General features: G+C 30.7%; 18 protein-coding genes and 1 pseudogene across 18 annotated transcripts; 8 read left to right on the top strand and 11 right to left on the bottom strand. All coding sequences in view use genetic code 6, as the record gives it.

Annotated features, from left to right (window-relative positions):
* Positions 1–221: 221 nt before the first annotated feature.
* Positions 222–1,619, top strand: SS50377_25258 (uncharacterized protein; the record flags this gene model as incomplete). The annotated part of the gene is made up of 1 exon (XM_067909091.1): positions 222–1,619. One exon carries the CDS (start codon positions 222–224, stop codon positions 1,617–1,619), a length of 1,398 nt encoding a protein of 465 aa, XP_067763912.1.
* Positions 1,620–1,987: 368 nt separating this feature from the next.
* Positions 1,988–2,584, top strand: SS50377_25257 (ERCC4 domain-containing protein; the record flags this gene model as incomplete). Its single annotated transcript, XM_067909090.1, has 1 exon — positions 1,988–2,584. The coding sequence occupies one exon, from the start codon at positions 1,988–1,990 to the stop codon at positions 2,582–2,584; it is 597 nt and encodes a 198-aa protein (XP_067763911.1).
* A 10-nt stretch (positions 2,585–2,594) lies between these two features.
* SS50377_25256 (tRNA 2-thiocytidine biosynthesis protein) lies at positions 2,595–3,404 on the bottom strand (the record flags this gene model as incomplete). Its single annotated transcript, XM_067909089.1, has 1 exon — positions 2,595–3,404. One exon carries the CDS (start codon positions 3,402–3,404, stop codon positions 2,595–2,597), a length of 810 nt encoding a protein of 269 aa, XP_067763910.1.
* Positions 3,405–3,730: 326 nt separating this feature from the next.
* SS50377_25255 (UDP-N-acetylglucosamine pyrophosphorylase) lies at positions 3,731–4,879 on the bottom strand (the record flags this gene model as incomplete). The annotated part of the gene is made up of 1 exon (XM_067909088.1): positions 3,731–4,879. One exon carries the CDS (start codon positions 4,877–4,879, stop codon positions 3,731–3,733), a length of 1,149 nt encoding a protein of 382 aa, XP_067763909.1.
* Positions 4,880–5,556: 677 nt separating this feature from the next.
* Positions 5,557–7,167, bottom strand: SS50377_25254 (Amino acid transporter family protein; the record flags this gene model as incomplete). Its single annotated transcript, XM_067909087.1, has 1 exon — positions 5,557–7,167. One exon carries the CDS (start codon positions 7,165–7,167, stop codon positions 5,557–5,559), a length of 1,611 nt encoding a protein of 536 aa, XP_067763908.1.
* Positions 7,168–8,547: 1,380 nt separating this feature from the next.
* SS50377_25253 (uncharacterized protein) lies at positions 8,548–8,826 on the bottom strand (the record flags this gene model as incomplete). Its single annotated transcript, XM_067909086.1, has 1 exon — positions 8,548–8,826. One exon carries the CDS (start codon positions 8,824–8,826, stop codon positions 8,548–8,550), a length of 279 nt encoding a protein of 92 aa, XP_067763907.1.
* Positions 8,827–8,925: 99 nt separating this feature from the next.
* Positions 8,926–9,996, bottom strand: SS50377_25252 (Kinase, CMGC GSK; the record flags this gene model as incomplete). Its single annotated transcript, XM_067909085.1, has 1 exon — positions 8,926–9,996. The coding sequence occupies one exon, from the start codon at positions 9,994–9,996 to the stop codon at positions 8,926–8,928; it is 1,071 nt and encodes a 356-aa protein (XP_067763906.1).
* Positions 9,997–10,156: 160 nt separating this feature from the next.
* On the bottom strand, positions 10,157–11,758 carry SS50377_25251 (Phospholipase B; the record flags this gene model as incomplete). Its single annotated transcript, XM_067909084.1, has 1 exon — positions 10,157–11,758. The coding sequence occupies one exon, from the start codon at positions 11,756–11,758 to the stop codon at positions 10,157–10,159; it is 1,602 nt and encodes a 533-aa protein (XP_067763905.1).
* A 163-nt stretch (positions 11,759–11,921) lies between these two features.
* SS50377_25250 (ADP-ribosylation factor like protein 2a) lies at positions 11,922–12,455 on the top strand (the record flags this gene model as incomplete). Its single annotated transcript, XM_067909083.1, has 1 exon — positions 11,922–12,455. The coding sequence occupies one exon, from the start codon at positions 11,922–11,924 to the stop codon at positions 12,453–12,455; it is 534 nt and encodes a 177-aa protein (XP_067763904.1).
* Positions 12,456–13,147: 692 nt separating this feature from the next.
* SS50377_25249 (ELMO/CED-12 family protein) lies at positions 13,148–13,570 on the top strand (annotated as a pseudogene).
* Positions 13,571–13,896: 326 nt separating this feature from the next.
* SS50377_25248 (uncharacterized protein) lies at positions 13,897–14,178 on the top strand (the record flags this gene model as incomplete). The annotated part of the gene is made up of 1 exon (XM_067909082.1): positions 13,897–14,178. The coding sequence occupies one exon, from the start codon at positions 13,897–13,899 to the stop codon at positions 14,176–14,178; it is 282 nt and encodes a 93-aa protein (XP_067763903.1).
* A 433-nt stretch (positions 14,179–14,611) lies between these two features.
* Positions 14,612–14,938, top strand: SS50377_25247 (uncharacterized protein; the record flags this gene model as incomplete). Its single annotated transcript, XM_067909081.1, has 1 exon — positions 14,612–14,938. One exon carries the CDS (start codon positions 14,612–14,614, stop codon positions 14,936–14,938), a length of 327 nt encoding a protein of 108 aa, XP_067763902.1.
* Positions 14,939–16,154: 1,216 nt separating this feature from the next.
* On the bottom strand, positions 16,155–16,601 carry SS50377_25246 (uncharacterized protein; the record flags this gene model as incomplete). Its single annotated transcript, XM_067909080.1, has 1 exon — positions 16,155–16,601. The coding sequence occupies one exon, from the start codon at positions 16,599–16,601 to the stop codon at positions 16,155–16,157; it is 447 nt and encodes a 148-aa protein (XP_067763901.1).
* A 582-nt stretch (positions 16,602–17,183) lies between these two features.
* Positions 17,184–19,346, bottom strand: SS50377_25245 (uncharacterized protein; the record flags this gene model as incomplete). The annotated part of the gene is made up of 1 exon (XM_067909079.1): positions 17,184–19,346. The coding sequence occupies one exon, from the start codon at positions 19,344–19,346 to the stop codon at positions 17,184–17,186; it is 2,163 nt and encodes a 720-aa protein (XP_067763900.1).
* A 747-nt stretch (positions 19,347–20,093) lies between these two features.
* On the top strand, positions 20,094–21,428 carry SS50377_25244 (ELMO/CED-12 family protein; the record flags this gene model as incomplete). The annotated part of the gene is made up of 1 exon (XM_067909078.1): positions 20,094–21,428. The coding sequence occupies one exon, from the start codon at positions 20,094–20,096 to the stop codon at positions 21,426–21,428; it is 1,335 nt and encodes a 444-aa protein (XP_067763899.1).
* A 5-nt stretch (positions 21,429–21,433) lies between these two features.
* On the bottom strand, positions 21,434–22,267 carry SS50377_25243 (Alpha/beta hydrolase family protein; the record flags this gene model as incomplete). The annotated part of the gene is made up of 1 exon (XM_067909077.1): positions 21,434–22,267. One exon carries the CDS (start codon positions 22,265–22,267, stop codon positions 21,434–21,436), a length of 834 nt encoding a protein of 277 aa, XP_067763898.1.
* A 682-nt stretch (positions 22,268–22,949) lies between these two features.
* SS50377_25242 (Vacuolar protein sorting 2) lies at positions 22,950–23,573 on the top strand (the record flags this gene model as incomplete). Its single annotated transcript, XM_067909076.1, has 1 exon — positions 22,950–23,573. The coding sequence occupies one exon, from the start codon at positions 22,950–22,952 to the stop codon at positions 23,571–23,573; it is 624 nt and encodes a 207-aa protein (XP_067763897.1).
* Positions 23,574–23,697: 124 nt separating this feature from the next.
* On the bottom strand, positions 23,698–23,961 carry SS50377_25241 (uncharacterized protein; the record flags this gene model as incomplete). Its single annotated transcript, XM_067909075.1, has 1 exon — positions 23,698–23,961. One exon carries the CDS (start codon positions 23,959–23,961, stop codon positions 23,698–23,700), a length of 264 nt encoding a protein of 87 aa, XP_067763896.1.
* A 326-nt stretch (positions 23,962–24,287) lies between these two features.
* Positions 24,288–25,148, bottom strand: SS50377_25240 (ELMO/CED-12 family protein; the record flags this gene model as incomplete). Its single annotated transcript, XM_067909074.1, has 1 exon — positions 24,288–25,148. One exon carries the CDS (start codon positions 25,146–25,148, stop codon positions 24,288–24,290), a length of 861 nt encoding a protein of 286 aa, XP_067763895.1.
* Between the last annotated feature and the right edge of the window lie 144 nt (positions 25,149–25,292).

Raw genomic sequence — 25,292 nt, 5'->3', positions numbered from 1 at the left:
TGGAAATAAAAACTTTAAACTCTGTCACACTAAATTATAATGAGACAAAATGCAGATTCACTAGCAAAATATGTTAATTATCTAACACTAGTGATTTAAATATCATAATACAATAATCTAAGAAAGTTAAAGCTATAATTATATTTATTTATAGTTATCATTAAAACTTCATAAACATTTTATTATATACCATTTATTAAAAAATATACACTCTCTTTTTAATGTCACTCGAGTGCCCATTTCCACATTTAATTATATCTCCAGAGCTTATCATTTAAGAGAATGAAGGACGTGTAGATGAATGGGAAAATTCAGCAATATATTATTCATTTAATACTGATCTAGATTAGTTTATTCCGAAATAGTTTTCGTATACTACAACAGAAGCAGATTTCTAAAAACTACCAAAACAAATTTTAGATAGCATTCAATCATTAGCAGCAGGTCGGGTATAGGTTAGCTTGAAAACTCTTCCAAATCTTCGTTAGCTTTATTTATATGAATCAACTCTTCTATATTTTACAGATATTTTATTCCTTTAAAATTTAGAAACCCTTTCTTTCTCTTCTATATCAAATCTTCCCGATTTACGTCCACTTTAGCTTCTGAGATCACTTAAATTTGTGGCTTTTGATAACCTAATTGATACTAGATTTCTTCCAATTTTTAGTTCAAAGGTACTTATTTCTTACAATATTAATGTTAAAAATTTGGTATTTCAATAAAGGATGACAAAACTTGCTAAGGGTTATAAAATTTCAGATTTTATCAAAGAGGATCTTAAGGATGACTGGCTTGAGATTAAAAGACTGAAAAAACCATCAACAGATCATAAAATTGATAGTTAAGTGTTATTAACTAAATTTACGAAATAATTATTATATTAAGTTTCTGGTGTTCATTTTAATTTCTTTGAAAAACAACTAGAAGTAGTCAATGCAGCTCATTTCGAGGAGCAGATTCTATTTGATGACGAAATTATTCCAAATCTTACTATTCCATTCTTTTTTAAGTATAAATTTCATTCTATAACATTTTAAAATACAATTTTAACTTAGAATATTATATCATTAAATCTTTCAAATCTAAAGCTATAGAATTTTGACTTCTCATTATTGAAAAACTTACAAAACCTCCTAATTTCAAGGTGTGAGTTCTAAAATTTGAATTCTATTGTTGGTTGTAAAGAGTTGAAATCAGCTCAATTTAGTTACTGTATAAATTTGGTTGATTTGCAAGTTTTATATGTTCTCTAAAATCTTACGTTTGTTGTTTGTAGAGGATGTGAAAAATTATAATTTATTCCAAATTTTAAATTTTTACTTGTTGTTGGAAGCCCATTAATAAATATAGTTGGTACAATGGGTAATGGTAAATTAAGTTTTGCCGTTGAATTAAAAATATTACGAGAAATTGAATAATTTTAGTAATAAAACTTAAGGAATTATCTTTAGCACAAATATAATGACAACTAAAAATGTTTGAGAATTCTTGAAATGAAAGAATTTATTTAAGAAAACTTATGGAAAATCATCCGAGCAGGAGACGAAGAGAAACTTTTGACGAGAAAATATGAATAAGTTGATTTGCAGGGATTGGTTGCTAAGAGTGATATTTGATGAAGCGATAACATAAAATATTATTTAAGTTTATACAATGAATTTGGCTGAAAATTTGTACTCTTGCTGTAATATACAATATTTATAAACCACTAATGTATATAGAGCTAAGATTAAAATTTAGAGATATAAAATCTCTAAATAATGTAAACAAAGATACTTACAAAATCTTACTAATACTTTAAATATGCTGATTTAAGAAAAAATTCTATTTTAAACCTATTAAAACCTCTTTAGTGGAATTCAGGATGAGATGTTACCCAAGTGATTAATAATTTATTGTAAATTATATGATATTTTCATATAATTCTAATTTATATATATTCTATATTTATAATGTATATAAACCTATAATATTTTTAACTAAAATGCTTTCTTTACAACTTGATCCACGTGGTGAGTAGTTTTACATTTTACTTTTCCCTAAAGATTTACTCTCTATTATTTCTATAAAAACTCTACATTTTGGAGATTTTGCAGTACTGAAAAATGATAAAATAGTCGCTACCGTTGAGAGAAAAACAGGTTCAGATCTTGCTTCTTCTATATAAAGTGGGCGTCTTTTACACCAATTAAAATAAATAAAAAATGTACATTATAGTTATCTTTTAATTGAAGGAAAGTTTGAAAAGGCTGATTTTCATAACGCATTTTAAGTCTGTTATTCTTTAAATATTAAATTAGTACTTACAAAAAATGAATAAGAAACTGTTAAGTTTTATATTAAACTATATAACTTTTGTGGTGAAAGTTCTAATTTAAGAGGTGTATAAAACGAAGGGAAATTTTTAACCTTTTATTAAAAAATGATTTAAAATTTATATGGAAGCGCAAGCTAAGAAATATTAAAGCATTTTAATGATTTTCCAAAAATATCAAAGGAGGATATATATTATATTTTGAAGTTTAAATCAAAACTAACTGAAAGTATCATTAAATCATATATATAGTTTGTTTTTGGGTGAAATAAAGCTATCACAATTCATCATCTTTAGTATTATCAATTCTCATTGTTTTAATGACTTACTTAGATGTTGCTAAAAGATTTTGTCGAGCGGATGGTACTTGTTCTGTTAAAGTTTAGACTAGACGCTTCGCTACAGCGCGAAAATGAGAAGGATCACCTTCGGATGGACAGTTACATTTTATTATCGGAAATTAGCGTATTTTCGCAAATTCTACTATCTGAGCTTCGTAAATATTCATTAAAGGACGAATAATACTAATATTAGATGTGTTTTCATAAATAGGAGCTTAAGTCCATAATCGACCATTCTAAAGCTAAGACATCAACATTGACTCAATAACATCATCTGCATGATGCCCTAATGCTATTTTGTTTATATTTTGAGATTTGCAGTATGTCGATAGGGAGCCACGACGAAGACGCGCGCAGAAAGAACATGTTCGTGTTCCAGGAGTCAAGTGATTATCTATAATTGATGGGAAATCTTCTTCAATTATGTGTAGATCTGAATCATACACTGTCTTCAGGTGCTCTTTAATTTTTTCTACGTTCGCCCGAAATTCACCAAATCCTGTATTAACAGTAACAGGGAAAACATCATATTTAAATGGAACTCTTTGCTAAAAAGATTTAAGGAGATGAAACAGCGTATATGAGTCTTTTCCTCCAGACATTGCGACAAGAATCCTATCACCTTCTTTCAGTAAACCATAATCGCCAGAAGCCATTCCAAACGCCTTATCTAACCTTTTGTATAATGATGCATGTTATGGTTCAGGCTTGTAGGGGCTAATTTTCTTTTTCTATGGGTCTGTCATTTCAAGGAATGGAGCTATATAAAATTATATTATATAAGATTATAATTAGTATACAGAATATAGTTTTGTATATGTAGCGATTACATTTCAAACTATATATGATAAAATAGAATATATATTTTTACTCAAATTATTGCACTTCAAATGACTTTGAAAATTGTCATCTTTAAACCAGATAAGTGCACACATTTCCTAACACTACCACATTCTCTCACTGAACGCCTTATTTCGTAATTATAGCAACTCTCAGATCCCCCTGAAGCCCTTCCATTTTCCACTCCCCACTTCCCAAATATAACTTATTATTATACATAACATACCATTTTTCACTCCATCAATCTCTCCAAAATTCCTTCAATATCCCCAACTTCCTTCAAAGGCTGAAATTCGTCTCTGGAGCATTCAAAAACGCCAAATTTCGCAACTTCGCAGAAGTGGAAGTAGTCAAAAATGAAGTGCTCAAATTTGACAGCATTTTCTCGCTCTGGAACGACAATTTTCCGCTCCTAAAAGTCGAAAAACGAAACTTTTTTGATGGCCAAATGGAAGGGAACCGCCATTCCGACCTGCTGAATTTCCTGAATTTTGAGCAGGATGCGCGTCGAAAATAGGTGATTTGCGATGCTCCCGAAGCTGTTTGCGAGGTCGATTTCGTCGAAGTTGACCTCCGAGTACTCGAAAACCGTGGGCGCGATTTCGGGCAAAACTTGACTCAAATCGACGATCTGCGACTGCCACCTGCAGTCATTCCGCTTGAAACCGCAAATGCCAACTTTTTCGTTCCTTTTCGGCCTTATCACGCGATTAACGACGTCCAAATCACGCTAGATCGCAAATCCGAGCATCTCGGCCTCAAGGGGCTTCACGAATGGGTTGTCAACGCCGATAACGTGCAGGAACTCGTAGTTGCGCAGATTTACGGCAGCGAGCGCCGGGAGGAAGCCAGCGTTTCCGTTCGGCGACTGCAGGATCTGGTGCTCTAGCGCGAGGATTTCGCCTGTTGGGGTTACCACGGGGTACTCTGCCTGGTAGACGAATGTGAGCTTATTTTGGTTGTATTTGAAGAAGTCGTTCTGTTTGAAAAATTTCTCGGTGTCGGCGGTTGCGCGGCTCAGCAGGATGATGATGTCAGGCGATCCGATGCGGATTGCGTTTTTGATGATGATTTCGAAGAGGCAGGAGTTGTTGAGCGGGAATGCTCCTTTTGGGCAGCTCGCACCGAGGCGCGTTGCTGCACCTCCTGCCATTATGAGCAGGGCCACTTTTCCCTGTTTAATAATCTCAGTTCCGAGTAGGGTGTACTATTCAGATTTTGATTTTTCGTTGATAATAAATTTCTCTGAAATTTGCTCTGGAATAATTTTTTGGTAGTGTGCAGTGAGCAATTATGTAAGATTTTTAATAGGCGTAGTATCAACTTGCGCTATTTATGTTAAAAGCTCTTACGCGGGTGCCTGATTTGTGTAAATTTGCATTTAGTGAAGTGGGATAAATATAATCTCTAGCAAATTGGATATAAAAAGTATATCTACTTTGTAGGTTTTTAAATCAGTATAAAAATTATTTTAGTAATAACGCATATGGAGTTTTCTGTAGAGATCGAAGTTGTAGTAATACTTTTGTAGAAAGTGTAAATCAAACTATGAAACAATACTAAGTAAAGTTATCTTTTTATATAGTTATATCTGAATTATTAATGTATTGGAAGCATATTATATGCTTAGTTATTAAAAAATTAGTTTTCCATAATTTTCCATAGTTTTTATTGCTAATAATCAAAGTAGAAAAATTGATACTACTATACATCCAAAAAAGCTTTAGTTACAAGATAATTTGCATTATCTTGATTTATCTTTAATTATAATAACTTATCCAACCTAATACCTATATTTTCATATAGTCTAGTTTAATTCCAATAATTGCAGCCAAATATAAAATAATAGAATAAAGATCTAAAATAATAATTTGAATCAATTGAATTGATTAAATTATTCAGGATTTCGTATAATTAACATTTATCTTAGATTAAGTAACATAGGAAAACTTATTTAATATTTAAATTCTCTTATATTAAATAGAAAAATTGTATTACAATAGAATAATATGATTATTATATAGATTAAAATTATATAATAAACCTAAAGAAATTAGTTCATGGCATGAATGTGTTTAAGATATCCATAAAGTTGATAACTGCACCAACAACACAACAAATTATGCTAAAACCTATTAAAATCCAACCAATAACTGCTCTCTTTTTCACTTCTCTTTAATTGACTGCTACCGATTACTTTTCAGCCACAGAATTACGACAGATGCCTAACTATTCAGCATCACATTACCTAGAACTTGTTAATTCTTCACCTGCAATTTCTTGCATTAAACCAGTATCATTTTTATTAATTTCATAGGTGTTATCTTTTTCAACATTAAAACTTTTTTCAAAACTTTTTCTTGATAGTATAGGAATACCTTAGTCGAACCCATCATCATTATTTATCTTGAATTTATCACTTAAAGCTCTAATTCTAGTAATATTTTCACCAATATCTCCTGGTAGGGCCATTGCAACTATAACAACAGCAACAGAATCTGCCGTTTTTTAATCTTCTACATGATTGACTTTTAATCTAGGCAGAACCTGGTAAATTCTTATTGGGAAGTAGAAGAACATAAAAAACCCTGCTACAGATGAGAAAAACCCAAAGATTGATAATATTGATTCTAATACCATTGCTAACGCCATTGTTGCTACCACTACAACAACAGAAACTGTTAAGTGGACCTTCCATTCTTTAAATTAAGGTAAGTAGCTAACAAATGAAACTTTAATTGGATAAATGATCAAAGGATACACTATAATAACAACTAGTCCATAGCAAAATTACATAATATAAATCCAGACGAATTTACAAGGCTAAAAGGAAACAAGGACGTTATCAGCAATTGCTGACCCAAATATCGTAGCACCCATAATACCAGATAACATGTACAAACAGAAAGCTGACATACACGCAATTAGTAATGCTATCTTTAAAACTTTTTTCTTAATAATATTGGGACCTTCCATTTCAGATAGCATTGTAGGAATCATGTTATGAGCAGTAAATGCACCTTAAGTAGCGGGTATATAAGCTAAAAAGTTAACAAATGTCATTAATCCACCAACCTTTGGTGAAATAACAATACCATACGACGATGCAGCAGGACACAGCTGCTTACCTTTAAGACCAATGAAAAAATATGCAATTATAGTGAAAGAAAAGCTAAAAATAGTCAATGACGCTATTGACGCTATTTTTCCTAGTTGCTTCAAATTCCTGAGCAAGCACAGGCAAAAAATAATGCAAGCTATGACAACCTTTGTTATATACGGGTTGGCGTCAAAATCTGCTACTTATTTTAAAAATGAAATATAGTTCTACGAAGCGATAACCATATAGGCAGTAGTAACACCATAGTAGTTCACTATAATAGATACATCAAGAACAATCGATGCTTTTTTCCCTAGTATTTTAAGAATCATTTGCCTATAAGATCTTGTTTACGTATAATAGGCAGCTTCGACGAATGAATCATATATCCATAAAATGAAAATTATAGAAAGTATATACAACACACTAACTGCGGGTAAACCTAACTTTTAGACAAGTGAGGGTAGCGATAATAAGGAAGCCCACATCATTTAAGATAATAAGGTGAATGATGTTGATGTGGACTACTTAGCTTTGAACGATTTTGATGGTTCATCGCTGGTAGACATTTTAAGAATATTAGTTTATGTAATATATACTATTTTGTATTTAAATAACTAAGTAAAATTATATTGTCACTTATAATACTATTACTTGGAAAGTATTATATTAACTAAATTCACAAACACTTAAAAAATAAATCATAAACTATATAATGATAAGTAATTGAGCAATCATCTTATCCATTTTTATTATTATATAGTTATAAAATGATATTTGTGTTGATGTTAGTTACTGAATTTAAATAACAGCATAAAATTTATAATGTTAATGATATATTAATAAAATTTATAAACAAAATAATAAAATTATGAACTTAAAAATATTTAAATATTATATTTTGTTAATACATATGCTATGATTATGTCTGAGAAAAACTAGTAACACTAAAGTATATAGTATGATTCAAGACGATTTCCAAGCTTTTAATTATAAAGTAATTGAATAAATTGCTACTATTATTAATATTGTTACATTTAGATTATAATATATTTAGTAATTATTATTATTTATACCATACTAATTTATAAAAATGAACTTATTTAAATTATCACCTTTAGCAATAGTTGGATATAGACTACTATTATCTTTTCGATTAAACCTAAGATTATACTATATAGAATCTATTCACTTTATATTATCATCATTATTTTTAATTATGCTGAAGATAAATTAAAAGCATCTATTTTCTTTTACTACATCATATTTAACAATGACAATAATTAATTAATATTATTTCAGTGAAAAGTCTATGTTATAATACATTACATTAGCTTATTTCATTGGGACAGTATTAACAGAAAAACGATATATTAGAAGTTTTCTTTCATCTGTATTTGGATTCATTGTAGCTATTTCTATCATGATTCTGCTTATAATTGCGAAGCAAGTATGAATGTGTTTAATATTTAGTGATAATGAAGTATATTTTTACTTTTATATTGGTATAGTTCGTGTATAGATAGTTTCAATCGTTTGAAATATCAATTTCTGGATTAGGATGCCATAAAATCACTAATTTTTATAATAATTTAAAATATCCTATGATAATGTGTTAGTTTCAAAAAATAGGTTATATACTCTCATAATAAAGAAAAATCTAAATGGGTATATATGATTATAATTTATTATCCTTATTTTAAATTTTATAAATAGTTAATTATTATCATAAGTACTTGATTCATGTAACATAATTAATTTGTTCATCTTAGAATAATATTAATAGCATGAAGTATTTGTCAATCACTTACGATGCAAACTTATTGTTTATTGGAAAAATAAATGTATTAATTAAAATTACATTTAACATATACAGGTTTATAAATTGCAATCTTGTCTTGTAGAAGAAGATTTTTATGAAATTTAGCTATAGCTAAGCAGTATTGTAATCATTTGGGATTGATATTAGATTTAGATAAAAGAAGTAAATCAGGTACTCTAGACAAAGTTAAAGATGATAATTTATCTGGCCGTATGTTAGAAGATCTCGGTAGGTCAAGTTTTTGAGAGAAATTTCCCAAAAAATCTCCATCTGAAGATGATTCTTCTATTAATCTTTATAGTTCACTATGCACGTTTGTTAAAATCTTTTTATCAGGTTTATCACCAGCATTAAGTGATATCAAGATTTTGCTGAGATCAATTGATAATTTTAGATTTTTAGACATTCAAAAATTTATTTATAATAGAAATTTATATATTAAAATTTAAATTGTTCCAGTAGTAATAATAAAGGTAGGGAAATAGTAAACTTTAATACAAACCACTCACTATGACCGTTTACCAACAATAGCCCATAACTCTTATTAAGTAGTTAAAATGCTTTTTTCTTCATCAGTAAACTTAAATAAGTCTGATGGTACTTCTTCTCCTCCTGGTAACGTATCACCAAGCTCTCTGACAGGATCAAAAAATTTATGAGCTAAAACTTAACTTGCAGTGAACCTTCGTTCAGGATCATACACTAGTACTTTCTCTAATAAATCAACGACATCGCAATGTGCTTTGCTTCTAAGAACTTTATTTAGCCCATAAGCTTTAACCTCTTTAAACCGAACAGAATTTAAGCTGCCATTCATAGCAAGAAATTCGTCAGAAGTTGGTGAACCAAGTAATTTCACAATTTCTACGAATTAATCAACGCTACTTTCACCAGGAAACAATGGAGCACCTAAAAGTATTTCTGCCAAAATACATCCAAAGGACCAAACATCAATTGAAGTAGTGTAATTAGTAGCACCCAGAACTAATTCTGGGGCACGATAATAACGTGAACAAATATACGATACATTAGGTTCCCCAAAAACTAGTTATTTTGCAGATCCAAAATCACAAAGTGCGGCTTTAAGCGTGTTAGGATCAAATAAAATATTTGTAGGCTTTAAATCACGATGTGCTATATTTTGGGCATGTAAATACAACAATGCTCTAGCAGTTTAGTAAGTAGCAAGTCGAACAATCATGAGTGGAACGTGTTCTTTTAACCTTGAATATTAACGATACAGAGAATGTAATGTCTCTGGATAATAATCCATAATAATGTATAATATTAAATCATCGGTTGATCCAGCAGAGACAAAAAATCCTTTTCGTAGGATTGTGGTGTATGGATGGTCTAATTTTGACATAAGTTGGTGTTCTCTATTCTTATACCGTCGATCTTAGACCACTAGCTTCAAGGCTAGTGGCTAGGAGAATTGAGGCGACCTAATTAAATAAACAATACCGAATGAACCTCTACCGACTATTCTCTCTGGAGTAAATGTGAAGCCTTCTATAGTCTGCTATTAAGCTAATGGAAGGTCGAATTCTTATGGAAAGCTCTCAGAGTCTGACATCGTAAAATTTGAAGTGGGGAAATATATTGCATAGTATTATACATAATATTACTGTTTCTATTTTTTCGTAATTTAAGGCCTGAACAACACATAATTAATCTATTTTTGTATTTCTACTGAATACCTTCTCTTACACAAAAAAGATAATAGGGAAAATAAATCATTCAGGCTGCTTCCTGAGCTTTAGTTCTAGCGGAACCGTAATACTTGGGTAATTGTAAGGCCCGTCGGGAAGCCCTCTTCTGGGGCAATACATGTCGCCCTTGAACGCCCACAACGGGGCGCTTTCTGTCTAGTTCGTAGGGCTCGAAACGATCAACGCTAGGTATTCCCCTGTCCTCCTGTTGAACATTCCAATTTTATTATCGAATCCGCCGAAGCATTTCGCGCGGTCCCCAGGGCGCTGGTCGTACCTGCTGGAAATTGCAAATCCCGGTTCGGGATTTCCCTGCATATCCAGCGAAAGCGCGTCGTGCAAATAATCGTTGTACCTCATCAAATGCTGCATTTTCTCCAAAGAATCGACCTTCGGGGCATCGCGCTAGAAAATCAAGTTTCTGGGCGTGGCGTCGTAATCATCTGAGGGGTCAGCCTCGGCCATTGGTTCATAACCTGAAACTTTTCTTACGTTCTTTAAGCTTGGAATGTTGAAACTGCCAAAATAGCCGTCCTTCAGCAGTTGTTCGGTCCCATCATAGGCCGCTGTTCTGCCTGGGACTTGTTCTAAAACCCACATTACGTCTTTTTCAGCTTTTTCCTTAAATTTGTTGAGGTCAACGACGACCCATTGGTTATTGTAAGTTCCTGAATTGAATCTTCTAATAAGCTAGATAAAGTCTGGGGCTGTTTTAGCAGCTCTACCGGCTACTTAAGAACGAATCCAGGTCAATACTGACTTAGGAGAACATAAATTGTATAGGTCTGTGTTATATATATTGTTAGTTGTTTCAAAGAACATGATACCAGAGTCTGTTGCATAAAAATCATCAAAGGAATAAGAAAATCCAGGATAAGAAGAAAATGATATCTTTGAGGCTGCAGAGCTAGAATAGTTAAACTCATATTCCTTCCAAACACGAGTCATTGAACCATAGAAGAACCAAGCAGTCTAAGAAAGGTAAATCGTGTCATTTGAAACTCTAACAAGTCCAGAGCAGTGATCTCTCATTTACGCCCAGGTCTCTTTCATTTCCTAAGTCATATTTTTCCAATTAGGTCTCATTGTAGGGAGAGCAAATTCAACGACATCTAATAAATCTCCTGATGAAACATAAATATACAGATCTAACTCTGACATATATTCAGCCTTACTACATGCTTGTTAGTACCCTAAAACCATACCATCAAAATGATACATAGTGTTACCAACTTCTTTCCAGAATCTATCTCTAGCAAACTTACCTATATTTGACCTAGTCCATGCTAAATTTTATCTAAAGAATGTATTAAGCTCTTCGGGAAAATCAGGGAATGGTAAGTAGCTATGTAAAAACCAATCTTTCACATTCATATGATGATTCCAGATATGATGTTGAAAAAGTTTTCCTTCGGCGTATCCAACATAGTATGATTGATATCTAGCAGGTAATTCTGGGTTTGAGTTAGACTTAAAAGTCATCCAACCTGTTGAGTTGAGTTCTAAATCTACATCCAAAATTACTCCTATATTATCATTAAATGCATTTACTTTACATGGTTTAACATCTAATGGTTCTCTATAGACACAATAGCGTTGTAATTTTGCAAATGCCAGGAACAACATTATAAATCAAAATATAATTTTTAATTTAGAATATATCAATACTCATATTTAAATGTTGATTTATCTTATAATTAATAATAGAAATATTATATATCTCCTATTGATTTAGTTAATTATATAAAATGATATATTATTTTTATTTTTATTTACCCACTCCACATACATGGGACTTTTTGATTTTTTTAAAAGATTTAGAACGCCATAGAAACAGCACCGACTACTTATATTAGGTTTAGATAATGCTGGTAAAACTACTCTTCTTAAATCTCTTTGTGGTGAAGATGCATCCCTCATTCAACCTACATAAGGATTTAATGCTAAATCTGTTACTTTCAATAAATAACAACTTCTTTGCTATGATGTAGGGGGATAAAAGGCTATTCGTTCTTTTTGGTAAAACTACTTTGCTGGAACCACTGCTCTTATTTTTGTAGTAGATGCCGCCGATCCAAAACGCCTTGAAGAAGTTGCGGTAGAACTTAGTATATGCTGTGAAGATGCAAAGTTAGCAGGAGTACCATTACTTGTTTTTGCTAACAAATAAGATTTAGGAAGTGCTTTGAAGCCTAGTGAAATTTGTGACAAGTTAGGGCTTTGGGCTATTAGAGATCACCCATGGCAAATTTAAGGGTGTTCAGGTGTCAGTGGTGAAGGAGTTGAAGATGGATTCAGATGGATCTGTGAAAAGACTGGTTGAGTGAAAGTACTCTTTTTAAGTTATATAATTAAAACTGCGGAGTTAATTTATAGGTTTGAATATAAGAACTAGAAAATATTCATTTATACATCAAAAATCAGGATTTCTTGTAGGAAATTAATCAGTTTATACCGGCGTACTTGTTAATTTTCTTTTTCTTTAAATAGGTTCTTCCATACGATTATACATTTAAGAACTGAATTCAATTTTAGCTTAGAAATATCTAGTTGGACTGAAGCATGAATCTGAAAGATTATGCGTCTATTCTTTTTGAACAGTAATTGCAAGGGAGGGCATAAATTTTTACTGGTTTATTTTTCTGTACATTTAAAAAATTAAATTCCTAATAAAATTATTATTGCAAATTATAATAGTTTTTCAGTTTCTATAAGTTTAAATGTAAAGCAATAAATGGATTAAAAAACTTATTTTCTTTATTAATTATGTAATATATAATTTAAGTAAATAGCAAGTTGGATAATTTTAGGAAATATCCCATAATAAAAATAGTTGTATAATTATACCTGATTATTTAAAAAATATCATTTTAATTAGAACTAAACTTAAATAATGAATCACTGAGTAAATTATTAAGTATATCATAAGGAAATGTTAAATAAACTTTTGTTATCCATCTGATCACGGTAGTTTCACGCGTGCTGGGGCTTGACCTGGAATTTCTATAGAATGAGATGGTCCTACAGTTCTTCCGACTGGGGCAGGTTAGGATAAAGCTGCAACACGAGGTGCAGCCAGATTAACTGCTGTTCCTGGAGTGTACGCCGTTACCTTCTGTGTTGGAGGCCTACACTGAGAGCCTGCGTGGGGAGGTGCACCCGCGCTTCAACCCGCGCGGCGAGAAGATTGCTCCCTTAACTGGATTTTCAGCCCACCGTCTGGATGGTATGCACCCAAGCCTCTGTGGTTGTGTGTTCAGACTAGCCTGTGAGGTGGCATAGGTGGTTCACGGGGAGCTTGGGAGGCTTGCTGATGATCAGGTGTATATGGGATACAACGCAGTGCTGGAGCGCGTGTTTCGCCGTCTAGAGGGCATTCTGGGTGCAGGCGACCTTTTGGGCGTTGATGACTGCGTGGCGCGGCTGCGCGAAGAGTGAGATGCACGGTCACTAGAGCATTCTAGGCCGCGATGCCTCCAAGTCTGGAGTATTCGTGAGCCTCCGTGACCTACGGGGAGCGGCCCTCAGTGGGAGCACAGGTTACACCGGTACCGCAGCTGCAGGTGCCTTGGGACGTCCGGGACGTCCGGGACTACGTATCATCGCGGGGTCCGAGAGGCTGTATTTGAGGGCGCTGACCCGCATTTTGAAGAATGCAGTAATATTCCCTCCTAAGGCGTATCCGGGCTCGTTCTCACATAGGTAACTATTGCCGCAGAATATGCTTTGCACGTTTCTGGGTTCTGCTAGATTCCCACTCCAAAATGCAGAACGCAGAGTTCCGGCACCAGGTGGAGGCATAGTGGGCGGTGCTATAGGCAGAGCTCGTGGAGCTCGTGCGAGACATTAAGTACAACGAGCGCTGCATTGGTAAATACGGTGAATCGGCTGCAACCTTTGTGGCAGTTCTGCAGACCCTCAAGGACCAGAAGCTGAAGCGGCTCATCAAGTTACGTGATGCCGCCATGAAAGTCAACATCACTCTCGAGCAGGTCGAGGTCCTCACCAAGGAGCTGTTCTAAGACCAAGTAGAGAGTATCCAGTGATGTAACCAAAAAGTCTCATAAGTACTTATTTTATATCCCAGAGATGAATATATAGTTTACACCACAAATAACTCTATCTCAAAAATTGACTATAATCTTATATGACTGATACAGCCAAATATAATAATCTCACCTTAAAATCAACTAAGATATATAGTGCTACTTTTTTATTTTATAAGGTAGTTGATTAGTAAATTTGTTTAATGTATTTACATTTATAGATATCTGGTAATTATTATTAAACATTGTCGTTATACTATACAGTACTTATAAAACAGCCTACATAGAATAGCAAAATAAGCACTAATGGTATTAACTATTTCATAATAATTATCGAACAACATTCATATGACTAATCTATTAAACTTATCTTATTAGAAATTATTTTAGTTAATTATATTGTAAAGTAAATATTATATTTTTGTCACTCTAAATGACTTATGACGAGTAATCAGACAATAAAAATGATGTAATCAACCTTTAACATTTACCAGAGAACTCTAGAAATTACTTTAAGAGAATGAGGGTGTGTTTGGATTGTCATTTTATTATATTTGGAAAATAAGAAACCTGCCCAAATTGTAAAAATTAAAACGTCATATTATTACCACCAACAAATCCTGTTATATCAGTTCTTAGACCATAGGAGTCATTTCTAATTAAATTAATTAGAAATCAAACTGGTCATTAAGACTTTATTCCAGGATTTTATGCCGAAACCATCGATCAAGGTGATGATTAATTAGAAGTTGATGAATGAGAATAATAATATATTATAAATATAAGTTTTAAAATAAAATGTTTCGTAATCTGCTCCCATCATATCCAAACATCCTTTTAATCAGCTTAAACAATTAAGCTATAGAATTATAATCATATTATAATGATTAATTCTCTGATCATAAGATTCGTTAGTTTAATATCATATATTACTAAGATTTCAAGATAGACATAAACCAATTAGTTTTAATTATTTATCTTCCATTTAAAGATTGCAATATTAATAAACTAATAGTCTAATTGCCACGTAGTCTTCCACTTATAGTTATATCAACCGAAATTATGCAAATATCCCATCTTATTAATATTCATTATATATAAATGCTTGATTTAACAACGATATAACTATTTGATAAGACTCATAATATTATTTAATAATTTTTACATGATTAAATTAATCAAGAAAACAGCCTTGTTTAATTAAATTATAAAATTTGTAACCTGATTTTAAAAACCCATATACCACTATTCTCATACGCATTAGATCTATAAGAGTATCATAATATAAATTTTACTTCTGCACTTATTGTCACAGTGGAAATTAGTTTACTGAAAGATATTTCTAGATAAATATTAGATTTAAAAAAATCAGTACTAGAATTGCTTTATCAATTACATCTATTACAGAAGGAAATGCTTAAAAATGATATTAGTTATATTTCAAAAAAGGAATTATATATAACATCAAAACTTATAACTGATTTACATTTACCAAATTTTTAAAAATAAGTTTTACGCATTTATTAACACATTGATTGGACTGTGGAGAATAAGCAAATTGTTATCTCTAACAAACTAGATGTACAAAATATTTAGGTTTCTAGTCCAAGCTTAGTAAAGTAAGCTTAATAAACAGAAAATATATTAATTGAAATAAATGAAATTTTTAATCTTTTAGTAAAAAACTATCACTTCTAGCAATAAAGTTAAGATTAACTTTATTATTTATAAATTATTTTGACAATATTTGTTATTGATATTATGAATAGTTTCAAATTAATTTTTAATAGTATTAAAGAATATTAATAGTAAAATAATACACTTATTGAATTGGATACAGATTTTCCTATTTTGCATTTATTACACATTTTTAGTAAAAATTTTACAAATATTGAGTGTCACTCTCTTTTAAACTGCATCAAAATTTCAAAATTTTTATTTTAAATAGAAAACTAAATGGATGATAAGCAAGATTTTCATTTATTTAATAAATCATTGTTATCTTCTTAATACCATATTTTAACTCTTCTTAAACGAGTAAATTCCGCCAACTAAGTTGCATTTTTATTAGGAACATTAAATTTTTTCACTGAAAAAAGTTCAAACCCTTCAACACCCCGTTCCACGCTTGGAAATACTCGCCCAAAGTTCCCAATAGATAAAATATTTTTAGGACAAAAAATAATCTTAGAATGCTATGACTAAAATGTTTAACTCAAACCAAAAGAATGTGGATCTTATATAAATGATTAGTTAATTATGCATCCTTTGTCAAATACTACTATTTAAGTATTATATTTTGGAATAAATTATGAGATAAATGTGATACAACCTTTTGAATATTAAGTGCAAATATTGCCAATAAACTATTATATTTTAAGAAATTAAGGGCTAGAGTAAGTTTATTTTGATAGAGCGATCATAAAAATATGTGTGCAACCTATTGTTATAACAGAATATTTAATTAAACGCATATCTCCTACTGGGTTTAATTTTGAAGGTAAAGATAATTTTTATATCAAAACAAAATAAAAATTTATCGATTTTTATTATATTAAAAAGAAAGAACAAAATTTAACTTAAAAAGATAGCAAAGTGGCATAGATTGATTATCAATTTTAAGATATTACTGGATCATTTCCAATTTTCACTCCAATTTCATAAACCTCCTCTAATGCATTTTAATTTACATCTAATTTAGAGAATCTGAAACTTGGTATATAATTTGATGCTATAGTCACATTAACAGGAATTGGTCTCTATGATCTAGAAATTATTACGTAGACAAAAATAATCGGGAAGCTTAATTTTAGTGGATTTTCGCCAAAAAGTGTTTAATTTTGTTTTTCTGTAATTCCTATAGACAACTATATTAAAATTTCACTTATTGGTAAGCTAAAAACAGACAAAAAGCAATATGAATTAGAATATTGTCTATTTGATGGAAAGATTTAGTGAAAGATTTTTTTAGTAAAAATAATGAATAAAATATATATTTGAATCAATCAAAGTGTACTTTTAATAAATTCACCATTTTCTCTCAATATAACAAATTCATCACAATTTTCAGGTATCAATACATTACCATTATAATCTGTGAAGCTATCCTATGCAAATGTTCCATAATACAGAAATCTAACATAGCATACTTATTCATTATTAATAGTTAAAATTTTATTTATCTTATCTATTTCAAAATCAATTTTCGTATTATTTACAGCTAATTGTACAGTTTCAAAGTCCTTTTAAACAATTAGTGTGTAGTTTCCACTTTATAACTCATATTCTAGCTCATTACAATTTATTTATTTTTATGGTATTAACTTCAGATTTGAATCCCCATTCCATGAATTATTATAAAATTTTAATATAACAGGAGTCTGATTGAAAATTACTTTATTTCCTGATCTTTTTACTGAAAATTCATCGTTAGATTTACAATTTTTTATCAAATTTTTTAAAATATTAACATTTTCTGGCCGCAAGAACTATTCATTTTCTATTAAAAATTATGAAATTTAATAGCTGTTATCAATTTAAGATGATTAAATATAAAGTTTTAACAGCTGTCCAACTAGTAAACTACTTTGTTCAACTAAATTATTAGCTAAATCATATCTGCCCATTTTTATAAAAATTTAAGCCAGAGTAACTTTCTCTGGTTCCTCTAAGCTAGATAACATCTATTTACCTAACAATAAAATACACAACTTTTCATCTATCTTGCTCAAAGAATTTTCCAAAAAATTAATATGTGTATTATCACAATTTAATTAGATTTAAGCTTAAGGAATTATAATCTCGGAATCGAAGTAAAAAGGCCTTTTAATTTCTAAAAGTGGCTTTATCTACTTGCTTAAAAATAAACTAGCTAGTCCAGCATCGTGCATTCCGATAGATATCAAATAGTGTATTTTGCGATTTTATACATTCTAACTATGCAAAAGCTCGTGGATTCTTTAAGCAAATTGTCTATTTTGAAGAAGATTTCCGAAAAGCTCGTCAGTTTCAAAACGCTCTATTTGAACTAAAAATTCGCTTTATGAACAGTGTTGAAGATAGTAATATTGTGCATCGCATGAAATTTAGTTTTAAATAATTTAAAGTGGATAGTTAACTTAGACATCGATTTTGTAGGTTTTATTATTGCAAAGTACTTCAATATTTATACAACTATTAGAAAATTCGCTTGAAAATGATAAAATCTCCTCTATAATATTGATGGAATTTTGACCTTTAAAAATTGTTAAATAATGAGTTTTTGAAGATTCTAAAGAGCTGGTATAGATATCTGAGTTAAGAGAAATAATAAGTTAAATTTCAGTGATCTCTGGTGATGAAATTTCCGCTTTAACAAGAAGTTACGACTATTCATTTAATTATAAATAATTAATTTCCGCTTATGAGGAGATGACGATATCGAAATTTTATTGATCAAGATTAATTTACAGATTAATTGGAGTAAATGGGAAACAACATATTGACAATCTGGCTTGCTCTTAAGTACCTAAAGATATATTCTCAATTAAAGTGTAACTACTAATTGGAGTATTTGAAATTAAAAATTATGCAAATTCATACCAAAAAGTTGTAAATGGTACAGTCTTACTTGTTGTGTTTTCTGAAAAATAAATTTATTCCTAATATACGTTAATTTCATTAATATAATCTGTAGTTTAAGGTTCAAATGGTGATTCTTAACCAACTTAAGTATGTTTTGTCTAATTTAACTTTCTAATTACTTCAGCTTTCCTATCAAAGCAATCAGTCTTAAGTAAAATTTAGAGAGCTTGGTCAACACATTCGTATTTAGAGCGTAAATAAAGCAATAATGCAATTTCAAGACCATTCAACTGTTACGCACCAGTAGTAAATTCTATCCATAATTTTTCCACTTGCTATTCGGTAATATTATCACTGAAAAAAATATCAAACACTGAATCAGATCTATCTTAAATTAGAGGTAAAATGTATTTCGTAGTGAATTCTTTTCTATTAATATACAAAAATAGTATCATATCATTAGATAAATAGTTTGTTTACAAAAGGAAAGTTTAGAGTAATTCATCTGACATTGATTTTACTTATGATAATTATAACAAGAATGAATCATTTTAAAATGTGTAAGCATATTAAATAAGATCACAATGCGTATGAATACTAATCATTTTAAAAGAAATTTATATCAATATTATATTAAAATAATTATTTTAATATTAGCATTTTACAGTTCTAATATAATAATTATAAAACCAATAATTATATTGAAATCGTTTAGTTTAATCAATTTAATTAAAATTGTATATAAAATCTTCATAATTGTAGATAGGAATAATAGGTAAACAATATATAAAATTTAATTAGAATTTTTAAATATAATTATTCTGGATAGAAACTTAAATAATAATAGTAGAAGAACTTAAATGAAATATTTAGTTATTGCTGAAAATTTATTACTAGTAAACTGAATTGGCGTATAAAAATAATATAAATCATAATTTAGTTAATTAAATATACTAATATTAGACTGTCTATCTTTGTTTTAAATTGAATTATTTTAATTTGTTTATAGTATCACCAAGCTTAAAGTAACACGTGAAATAATTTTTAGAGAAAAATATGATATTATAAACAAGAAAAACATAGAATGATATATGACTGTCCTATATTATGCTTTTATTTAGTATTTTTCATTTGTTTAATACCTAAATATTTTTCATAAATAATATAATAATATTAAACATATTAGATATATACACATTTAAAAAAATAATACGATAATACTATTATGAACTTATTATCTTATCACAAAATTACCTTGTGACTTAGAAGAGCTCAACATTTTTAATTAGTAAATTATATATTTTTTAATTATCTTATATATAATTTAATGTATTATCAAAGATTTCCGTTAAATGAAACAAACATTAACTTATATAGCCGATGTTGATTAATACGATGGGGCATTCATTTACTATAAAAATAAATAGGAAACACAATTATTCTATGGTGCAATGTCTTAAATATATTTTATATCAACTGATTTTCATCCACATAGTCACACGTCTAACGCCCTTTGTACTCACTAATATAATAAATTTAGAGGATTTAATTTATATAAAATACCTTTTTTTCTAGCTAAAAAGGTACTTAAAGTTGATATATTTCAAATATCTTCGATTACTCCTATTATTGCTTACCATTAATAAACACAATAAACCCAGCCAGCTCTTTTGATTATAATTTAGACTCAGAATATTATTTTAAAAAAGCTCATTTTTAATAATAAACTATATAATGAATTTTTAACACTCTAAGTTTATTCTGCAAGTGCTGGCAAGTTTGTTAAGCATTATCTAAAAATATTTTAATAGCTATAAAATATAGCTTTTGATACGGAAAAGTGTAATACTTTAATGGAAATAATAGTTGGAAATATGGGTACATTGGTAGAAAATTTTCCAGGATCAAAGATGAATATCTAGAAATATTTTCAAAATTGTGTTACAGATAGCTAAATATGGCGACGAATTGGGTTTCAAGGAAACCGACCAGCTTCTGATTTTCGCGCTTCAGGAGTTTTGGGTCTATTAGCGATTGTATATTTCTCATTTTATGATCCATTATTCCTCCTAAATGGATCATATAAGGAAGAAATAATTTAACAATAAGAATTTGTTAATTTCATGGATAATGCAGAAGGGGTTTATAGATACCCAATATCTATTTCAATCATCAATGTTACACATTAGGTCATGCAACCAGGTGTGGTAGATAAATTGCATAATTGCTTGGTTAATGATTATATTAAGGAACTTGAGATAATTAGTGAGAACTAAAACGTTATCAAAAAGTTTATTATGGAATAAGAAAATTTAATCTATCCAATATCATAATTATTAGGTTAGTCAGAAGTAACATCTAAAACCAATCTAGTTAATAGTTATGTTACTGTTGTGAATAAACTAGAATTATGTTAATTTCCAATTTAATTTTGTCCACTAAGGAATATTTATATTCATGGGATATAGTTAAGTGGAATGCATCCATAACTTGGAGGTGGAGTATTTAAGCTAATTTCAAAATTAGTAATATTTATTGATAACTAAATATCCAAAAATTATACAAATGATGATGTTTATTTATGCTTTAATACTTAGTTAAATATTGTCATTGATAAAGTTAAGCAAGCCTTAGAGCAATCAGATATTATTGATATTGATGATTTATTAGTACGAATTAGTGAATGAATACCTCACTCCCATTCTTAACTTTGAGAAATGATTCGTTTGACAATAAAGCACATTTGCCGCCTAAATATACTATCTATATCATTATGTCCAGCATTTTTAATAGAATATAATTCACAGTCACCGAACTTCAAGAAATTTACTCCAGTAAACCAGTCATCTTGCTTCTAAATATCTCCTTCTTATTAGTCATGAACATCAATATAACTTTAAAATAAAATTTAGGCATTATTATAATCTACTATTTAATCTTTTATTCCATGAATTATAAAAACTGGTATATTTACTTTTTTAATGCGCTAATTTGAATCTAGCCCATCACAAGATGAACAAATTACTTTTTTAAACACAGTATGAAAAGCACTAGCTAATGGTGATTATAATATTACACCAAAAGAGCTAGGGTGCATTTATGCTAAATATGTACTAGACACTGTACCAATGGATCGACCCCAAAATAATATTTTGGAAGGATCTGGCTAGAAATTGGCTATAACATAATCATAAACAGCGTCTGAACCTCGTAATAGCTACTTTTCTCCAGAAGTTCCATCTGAAAGACCATATCCCTCCCAATCAAAGGCGATTACTTAAGATTTGAATGTGGATGCAATATATTAAATATAGTAGTTAATAAAGTAGAGAGTTTCTGCATTGGCATGTGAATATATTATTGTTAACTTTGGTGGGCAAGGTGGATCATAAACAGCAAGGTAAATCTTTGGAGACTTACTAATATTTAGTGTTATCTGGTGTAAGCGATCTCCTAACATTTCTCTATAATCATTTTTAGGTATATTCTTTGGGAAAGCATATTTATCGATAATTCCAGCACCCATTTCTGGATTGAAATTTGTAAATAAATATATATAAATCACTAATTTCGTAAGTCAGATTACAGATATTTTTTAATTTGTTATTTAGATGTTAACTCAATAAATGATTCAATTAAATGTTTTAATTTATTTATGGGAATAAATTCTTTATTCTATTCTAATATATTAATGATAAATAGTTTATATTTTAGTAAAGTTGTATGATAATACTTTTGAGTGTAATTTTCTTTTTCTTAAACCTAAGCTAATTAAATTTTTAATGATGAGACAAGAAGATTTACTTCTGTATCTGTACTGTATATTGAGCTTAATTATAACTCTAGTTATTCATTCCTTAAAATATCTATTTATTAATTATATTCTATTTTAACTTACTCTAATTAGTTATTTAATTCTGCCGCATTCTCATTAAAAGATATTTGTGCGCTATTACTTTATTTTAATTATTTTAATTTAGTATAAAGTTAAATATTTGAATTTGTATTGAATAAATCATGAAGCGATGTAATAATTTCATTATCGTTCATTTAATATTGTCAAATAGTAATAATATTTTATTTATCTTTTTGCTAATTATTGTAAAGATTCACTTTATTATTAATTATTATTTATAATTTAATATATAATATTAAATGGTGTCTCTTTATTTTTATATTCTTTGAAATACTATTATTATACAAAATAAATGTCATAACATGAAAACCCCTTCCACATATCAATGACAGCTCTTTTTGGAAAGAAAGTTAAACCTGAAGACTTAGCCGAGAAAATGAAGAAAAACAAAGATGTAGTAAAAGAAGCTATCAAATAACTTGATAAAGAAATAATGAGATTGGAGTTTGAAAATACTTAGTTAAATTTTAAAATCCAATAATCCCTCAAAGCCAACTAGCTTGATGTTCTCAAAATTCATGCAAAATAATAAATTAGAAACCAAAAAGCCGTAGAATAATTCCATGTATAAAAAGCTCATCTATCTTGCCTTAACTTAAGAATGTTGCAAATGCAGTCTATGCAAGTCATGACTGGTGCTATCAGTGCTACTGATAAGATGATGGATACGATGCTTAATAATATTGACATTTAAGGTATGAGTAAGCAAATGTAAGGATTCATGAAGAATATGGATAAAATGACTGATAGACAAGAGATGATGGATGAACTTCTTGAAGATGTTTTTAGTACAGAAAACGAGGATTAGAACATGGATAAAATGGTTGACGAGTAAGTCTAAAGACTTATTTAAGAAGTTTAAATGAAAGAGCTATAAAATATCAATGCAGGTGTGGGTATGAAGGTTGTTAAGTGATGAGGTATCATAGTATTTTATTTTATACATTTATGTTGAGTATAAAATAATATTTATGATATAGTAAACTTTTACTTCATAAATTTCATTAATTATATTTTTAATTAAGCTTAACTATAATCTATCACTCTTAGAACAGCTCCTTGGTGAGGACCTCGACCTGCTCGAGAGTGATGTTGACTTTCATGGCGGCATCACGTAACTTGATGAGCCGCTTCAGCTTCTGGTCCTTGAGGGTCTGCAGAACTGCCACAAAGGTTGCAGCCGATTCACCGTATTTACCAATGCAGCGCTCGTTGTACTTAATGTCTCGCACGAGCTCCACGAGCTCTGCCTATAGCACCGCCCACTATGCCTCCACCTGGTGCCGGAACTCTGCGTTCTGCATTTTGGAGTGGGAATCTAGCAGAACCCAGAAACGTGCAAAGCATATTCTGCGGCAATAGTTACCTATGTGAGAACGAGCCCGGATACGCCTTAGGAGGGAATATTACTGCATTCTTCAAAATGCGGGTCAGCGCCCTCAAATACAGCCTCTCGGACCCCGCGATGATACGTAGTCCCGGACGTCCCGGACGTCCCAAGGCACCTGCAGCTGCGGTACCGGTGTAACCTGTGCTCCCACTGAGGGCCGCTCCCCGTAGGTCACGGAGGCTCACGAATACTCCAGACTTGGAGGCATCGCGGCCTAGAATGCTCTAGTGACCGTGCATCTCACTCTTCGCGCAGCCGCGCCACGCAGTCATCAACGCCCAAAAGGTCGCCTGCACCCAGAATGCCCTCTAGACGGCGAAACACGCGCTCCAGCACTGCGTTGTATCCCATATACACCTGATCATCAGCAAGCCTCCCAAGCTCCCCGTGAACCACCTATGCCACCTCACAGGCTAGTCTGAACACACAACCACAGAGGCTTGGGTGCATACCATCCAGACGGTGGGCTGAAAATCCAGTTAAGGGAGCAATCTTCTCGCCGCGCGGGTTGAAGCGCGGGTGCACCTCCCCACGCAGGCTCTCAGTGTAGGCCTCCAACACAGAAGGTAACGGCGTACACTCCAGGAACAGCAGTTAATCTGGCTGCACCTCGTGTTGCAGCTTTATCCTAACCTGCCCCAGTCGGAAGAACTGTAGGACCATCTCATTCTATAGAAATTCCAGGTCAAGCCCCAGCACGCGTGAAACTACCGTGATCAGGCTTATGCTAAATGGATAACGGAATTACTGGTCAAAATTTTATCCATCCAAAAATTAGTCTATATTTTCATCAGTCATACTCTTAAAAGATGCCGTTTTCATTAATTTTTTATTAAAATTTGAAAAATATACTAAAAAAATAGCTCCAAGCACTCCACTAGCACGAAAATCAGAAGAAGGTTTCTCTGATTGGAAACCAATGAGTCTGAACATTAAATTACTAGAAGTATCATCATTCTTTGCATCTAGATTATCTAATAGTTATCTTAAAATATACTAATGTTCCGACTAGCTATAGGGTATGGCAGCTATATTAGAAAAATTTGTAAGTTACTTAGGTAGATGATATTATGCCTATGAAACATAAAGCTGTGTCTCCATAAGAAATTTATAGTAATTATTATCATTTATTAGTATACTTTTTTAATTTTTAGGTCCTTATAAGGTTATAAGTAGTTGATTGTTTATCAATTGGATACCACGCAGATTTAATATATTAATAATAGAAATTTTTGGCGTTTAAAA

Source organism: Spironucleus salmonicida, chromosome 5 (genome assembly GCF_000497125.1).
Source record: "Spironucleus salmonicida strain ATCC 50377 chromosome 5, whole genome shotgun sequence".
In the NCBI taxonomy this organism is placed as follows: Eukaryota; Fornicata; order Diplomonadida; family Hexamitidae; genus Spironucleus; species Spironucleus salmonicida.
The sequence above is the reverse complement of the archived record's forward strand: the minus strand, read 5'-3'. Positions and strand labels throughout refer to the sequence as shown.